At 33.2% G+C, this 6,000-nt stretch overlaps 1 protein-coding gene across 3 annotated transcripts; it reads right to left on the minus strand.

Moving 5' to 3' along the window:
* Window positions 1-885: 885 nt before the first annotated feature.
* Window positions 886-4,391, minus strand: LOC307000871 (uncharacterized protein). 3 transcript variants are annotated; one of them, XM_079616798.1, is made up of 5 exons: window positions 3,552-4,340; window positions 3,223-3,365; window positions 2,863-3,018; window positions 2,076-2,168; window positions 892-1,630 (listed from the first exon to the last, which is right to left on the minus strand). In XM_079616798.1, the coding sequence occupies exons 2-5, from the start codon at window positions 3,322-3,324 to the stop codon at window positions 1,322-1,324; spliced, it is 660 nt and encodes a 219-aa protein (XP_079472924.1). In that variant the 5' UTR covers window positions 3,325-3,365; window positions 3,552-4,340; the 3' UTR covers window positions 892-1,321. The 3 variants fall into 3 exon arrangements, 2 of the variants coding, with proteins under 2 accessions (XP_079472924.1, XP_079472923.1); XR_013798107.1 differs by lacking the exon at window positions 3,223-3,365 and having other exon boundaries at window positions 886-1,630; window positions 3,552-4,315; XM_079616797.1 differs by having other exon boundaries at window positions 3,223-4,391.
* Window positions 4,392-6,000: the final 1,609 nt, after the last annotated feature.

Raw genomic sequence — 6,000 nt, forward strand, 5'->3', positions numbered from 1 at the left:
GATCATATACATTTAAGTGAATTTTTGAGCTTTTCCTCGTTTAGAATACGCATTGTTTTTGACAACTGTGTGTATATCGTTCCTTAAAATATCCAAGACTGCACATGTTCATATAAATCCACTATTTGTCAATTTGGGCTACACTGAAAAAAATGATACTTTGGATTAACTTAAAAAAATTGATGTAATTTGTTACAACTATTTTTTTTAGATTTTTTCAAATTGTATTTTTGATTTAGTTAAAACCGTAAATTTTTATTTAATGTCAAACCAAAATTTTAATTTTTTCCAACACAACATTTTACATTACCCCAAAGTAATAATATCGCTTGTTACAAAGAGCGCGTGTAATTTTTTTGCTTTGATACAACCTAGTGTTTTTATTTGAGAAAAACTTAACATTTACAGTTACATCCAAGTGAAGTTTTTACTTTGAAATAAACTAAATAAATAGATGTAATTAGTTTCTATCAAATAATTTTTTTGATTTGGCTGAAACTATACATTTGTACTTGATGTTAATCAAAATTTTGCTTTGGTTCAAATAATTTTTTTCATTTTGGAAAAACTAATATTTTCAGTTTTAATAAAATAAATTGAATTTTTACTTTGGAAAAAACTAAAAAAATTGATGTAATTTTGTTACAAGTTATTAGATTAGGTTTTTTCAAGTTGAATTTTTTACTCAGAACAAACTATCAATTTTAATTATAACAAAGTCAATATATTTAGGTCAATATTATAATGTGTCAATAAAAAAGCCAAAGTTGCTCCCATATTCAAGTTTTGTTGTACTTCAGATAAAACCTTGTTTCGGTCTGTAGCTCACAACCTGGTCTGTGCAAATTTTTCTAAGCCATTGTACTTAAATAAAGACACAAAAATGTACTTCAAAAGGACTGAAATTTAATTCTGCAAGCATTACATATCTTTTAAAACATGTTCGCAGACCATGTAACAGCAATTAAGTGCAATAAAGTTGATCCCAGTTTCTAAACTGTACAAACTTGGTTAGATTAACAAAAAATAAAAAGTGCTTAAGAGTCACTCACATCAATATTGAGCACATTACCAATCAATGAAGCAGTAAAATATGTAAAATGTGAGAAATGTAATGCAATATCACATCGTTAACATTAAAACTGTTAACAGTTATTAAAAGCTATCAAATATCTATACCACAAAAAAACTTCTCAATAAATTGAGTTTAACATCAGTTGAAAGTTTTTCATTGAACAGTGATTCAACCTGCAATTTGAGTACAAGCTCTAAAACAGAACCAAATACAGATCCAAATGCATTTCTCTTGGCAACTTAACTTTCACAGCTTAACACTGAGGCTGAGAACTTTGCGCGTCATTTTCTTTGGTTCAATCTCCATAAATACCTTTTGTAGTGCATCAAAGGTGTGTTCCAGCTCACCTGGATAGCTCAAGTTCAGCACATAAATTAGGCCAAATAACATGGCACATGCATGTGCGACTGATGGCAACCTGTTCAGGACTTTCACTCCTTCAATGACTATACCAATGTCATGTGGTGGATGGAGAGAATCACCCTCTTCCCTGATGACGAACACAGCCATTGTGGAACTTGCAAGCTCTGTTTCAGCTTCATCCATCTGGACAACCTGATAAAAGACGAGCTACAAGTTATTCTTGATGAAACCAGTTTCCAATGAACCGACATAAATGACACAGACAGTTCCCAAAATCAAATAAAAAAATGTTAATGATGAGATTGAGCTGGTTTATATTATATACACGAGACTCAGGATTCACAGTCATCTGATTGCCAGAGACAAGCAAGGTTTCGAGTAGGATGATTATAAATAGTAAGTAAAACGCCCTGCTGACGACTTGGTTTTGGTCTCTAGCGAATTCAAAATGTAATGAACTGACGCCAAAAAAGAAGCATTTTCTCATCAAAATATGACCAAATTAGCACTTTCCCAGCAACATTTTCTTTTGCTTCCACATGAGCAAGGTGGCAATGTGTCTGATGCATCCTGCCTTTATCTGTGCGTATGTGCTTTATCATTATAAAAGCTTATGGATTCATGCAAAACTACTCACCAGATACTCCTTAATAAGTTGGTCCGGGTCTTCTCCGAAGTAGAGAATTAGACACCTCAGCAGACACTCTCTTTTTATATTGACTTCAAGGCTCTAGATGAGTAAACACACATACAAATATATGATTTTACATTTTAAAACGGAAACATGGACAATATTATAAAAAATAAATAAAAAAATGTTAAGACTAAGATGGGGACAGAGTTACAGTAAATTGTGGTAACATTTAGGTCTTTACCTGAGGTCACCAAGTATGGTGACAAAATAAAACGTTGCGCTTTTCTAAGCGGGTTGAAAAAGGATAACTAATGTATGACGGAATAGCACTGGGTACATTATAGTTATTTTTAACCCGCTTAGAAAAGCGCCACGTTTTATTTTGTCACCATACTTGGCCGTTCAACTATTCGTAACTGTATTTAAATAGGGAAAACGTGGAGGTGTTTGGTCGTTTCTAACTTGATCTCTGTTTGGTACCTAATGAATGAACTGGTCTTTTTGGGCTAAGCGAATTGCTATCAAAGTGTCACCACGCGTCAGAGCGATTTAAGTATCCCTTTAAGTGACAAAATTAGACACATAACCAACATATAACTTATGTGGGAAATAAAACCATGAGAGCGTCACTCGATTGGAGTGCATTTACCATATCCAGTAAAATGGCACTTAATTTTAATTTGTAAAACTAATTTCAACCCACATTTGTAACTTTCTAATTCAGAATACAAGTTACAAGGCAAACTTATCTATCTATCTATATATATACACAACATACCCGAGTACATACCAGATCAAGAACTTTAAGTATCTTCTGGGTCTTCTCTCTGAGAACTCCTCCCTTCCTTCTGATGAGCTCGATCAGCTTGCTGTAGTGCTCGTCCAAAGAGGCCAGGAATCGTGTCTGAAGTGGAACAGTTGTAATCCTGAGAAATTCAGCGTTGATCTTAATATGAAATAAAACAAAACACAGAAAAATGATTACATGACAGCTATATGTGAGATACATTCTGAAATACAAAATAACAAAAAAAAAATAATGCATGTCATTTTGAACACAATTTTAATATTTCATAGCAGATTTCTTATAATAGGCAATTAGTATCCTCTACTTTACAGGCCATTACTTATAGTTAAAAATATTACATGCCTCATCCTCTGTGAACAATGCAGGCCATCTTTCTATCAACTCTTCAACTCTCAATTCCTTTCCCACAATTTCTTGTCTTCGCAGTGAAAAGGTTTTGGCCATTTTGTCCTTTACCACTGCACGATTATCTCGTTTCTTTACTTCTGTTAAAAGCGAGAGTCTCTCATTTTCATGTTTTTAAGAGAAAATATAGCCATTGTGGCAAAACGGACACTGAATTTATAAATGTGTATGGTAACACTGTCATCCTCTTCGATCTCTAATATGAGCAGGTTCACAGGGTGCACGAGTTTAAAATGGGCCCCCAAAAAAATCCAACACGATCTTACCCAAGTTCGTTCAACGTTCTGTCCGATCCCGACCCAGACCTTTGTCGCAGCTTTGTGAAGCAAATGTATATAATAATTATGTCAATCGTTTGAGCTACGTTTGGGCTGTTTTCGTCTATGAGATAATTATTTTTTGCATGCAGTGCGTGTTGCTGCGCCACAGACACGTGCGCGCGCCTCAGAGGAGGCCGAGTGTAGACGCCTCAAGGCTCTAAAATTTGTAATATTTAAAAAACCGAACCAGCACAAACGGAAATCTTTACAGCACAAAACAGCACTGATGTAGATCAAGCGGTTGACACCATTTTTAGCTGTTTTAAAGCTTTAAAACGGGCTGCATGTCCGACCTGTGGCGTTCACCGATCGGGTTCGAAAGCATGTGCTCCTTCACCCGTCTCAACAAGCTCACGAGTAACGTTAACGTTACGGAGTCAATACAGTTTAATGTTAAGCTATTGGTGAAAAGCACGCGAAAAGTCTGTCCCTGGAGCACTCTACTCTCATCCCGCCTAAACTTTGGCTCGACTGCAGCTCTAACATTATAACGTTACTGAGGGGCTAGTAGTGACCCCGCTACCGATTAAACATGTCCAGACACTGGCGGGGCTCTTCAGTTGAATTAAGCGCGATCTAGACACGATTATTATAAGTTTGATCATTTTTTAACTACGCGACCACATAATGCGATTTAGCAAAAATACGTGATAACAATTTTAACCAGTTCATATTTCTTAAACTCCATCACAGAACACCCCGACGTCTGCAAAGTAGTTCCCGGTTCTTTGACTTAATGTTAATTTCCTCAAAAACAGATATGTTGTCACCAAGCAAAACACATTCGAGCTCTTACCTTGTTTAGTTGAGTTTTCTCGTAGACTCGCACATGGAGATGGTCCTTTGCTTGCGAAGCGAGGTAATGGCGGACAGCAGAAATGTTCAACGACTGAGATGTACCGAGACGTAATGACGTCACATGATCACATGACACCCCAAAACTTTGGTTTAACCTTAAACTACCATTCAAGTTAAAGTAATGTTTTAAAGTTTGTCTAGAGGGCGTAACACTTACTTTGAGGCAAAGTGAAAACAGAAGGTATAAACTGAAAATCACAATTTTCCATTGGACCAATGTAAATATATACTTTGAATGAATTGCCCTGATATTTCACTTTTAAACTCAAAAACCCTTTTTGCATGAAATAAATTACAAGAATAAATTACATTTTAAATATTAATATTACAATATTATTTCATATGTTAAAATAGTTATTTAATATATATATTTTTTTTACAATTTTATGTATAATTTTTATTTTAAGCTGTAATCACATTCATAATATTACTGTATTGTTTTACATTAAAACCATTGTTTCTTAAAAGTGAACTGTAAGGGAACACAACAGATGGGGAAGATGAAGACACCAGAACAGCGTAATTTTACACACAAAAAAATCACAAAAATATTAAGAAGAACAACATTGATAATAATAAGACACATTTTTCAACATTGATAATAATAAGAAATGCTTCTTGAGCAGCAAATCAGCACATTAGAATAATATCTGAAGGATCATGTGACTGAATGTAATAAATTACATTTTAAATATTAATATTAAAATATATGTAATATTATTTTATGTTAAAAGAGTCATTTCATATATATATTTGTTTTAAAATTTTATGTGTCATTTTTTTTTAAGCTGTAATATTCATAATATTACTGTATTGTTTTAAATTAAAACCATTGTTTCTTAAGTGTCACCGGCCCACCCAAAGTCATTACATATTTAAAACAGTAATATCCTATACTACACCTAAACTAATATTGACAAACTATATATCATTTGAAAGCTTACAATCTCTAGTTTTCATAGTTGGTGACTGATTTTCAAAATAAATTACAGAGGAGCCGTAATTTATCAATTTGCAAGAATAATATTTTCATACTCCTATGGTGTGTTCAGAGCTTTATTTTGAAATAGTGATGAACATGAAAAATCATGAAAGAATGGTAGAAACCTCAGTTTGTTTTCATGCCAAGAGTTCAAAAGATAGCATCCGTTCAATTCTTTTAGAAAAAAAGGTCTGAATTTTTTTTTTAAATAAAGAAAAAACACATATGGAAATGGAGGCGCCCATATATGGTCAATAATGTCAACTAGTGGAGAAGTGTGGTACTGCGCATAAACAAAATCTCACTGAAAGCTAATTTTTTGAGATATCAACCTAAAATTTGAAACACAACTTGTTCAGATTTTTGGCTTTGTTTTTCTTTTCTTTTTTTTGCAGTTTTAGAGTCACCCAGGTTTTGAAAAAATATATTTTATATAAAATATGAATAATACAATTTTTATATTGTATATTTTCATAAACTCAAACTTCTATAATTTTTTTCTGTTTCACTTTCTTAATTTATTTCACTTCTACAAAAATCTGAAAAATGTCTTCT

Source organism: Phoxinus phoxinus, assembly GCF_949152265.1.
Source record: "Phoxinus phoxinus genome assembly, chromosome: 6".
Classification (NCBI taxonomy): domain Eukaryota; kingdom Metazoa; phylum Chordata; class Actinopteri; order Cypriniformes; family Leuciscidae; genus Phoxinus; species Phoxinus phoxinus.

What these genes read in the sequence shown, in the direction of transcription:
- LOC307000871 (XM_079616797.1), bottom strand. Translation starts at nt 3,324, where the DNA reads ATGGCCAAAACCTTTTCACTGCGAAGACAAGAAATTGTGGGAAAGGAA. An exon ending in CATTGTTCACAGAGGATGAG is followed by an intron (nt 3,019 to 3,222) that starts GCATGTAATATT and finishes TTTCATATTAAG; the next exon opens with ATCAACGCTGAATTTCTCAG. An exon ending in AACTTATTAAGGAGTATCTG is followed by an intron (nt 1,631 to 2,075) that starts GTGAGTAGTTTT and finishes GTCTTTTATCAG; the next exon opens with GTTGTCCAGATGGATGAAGC.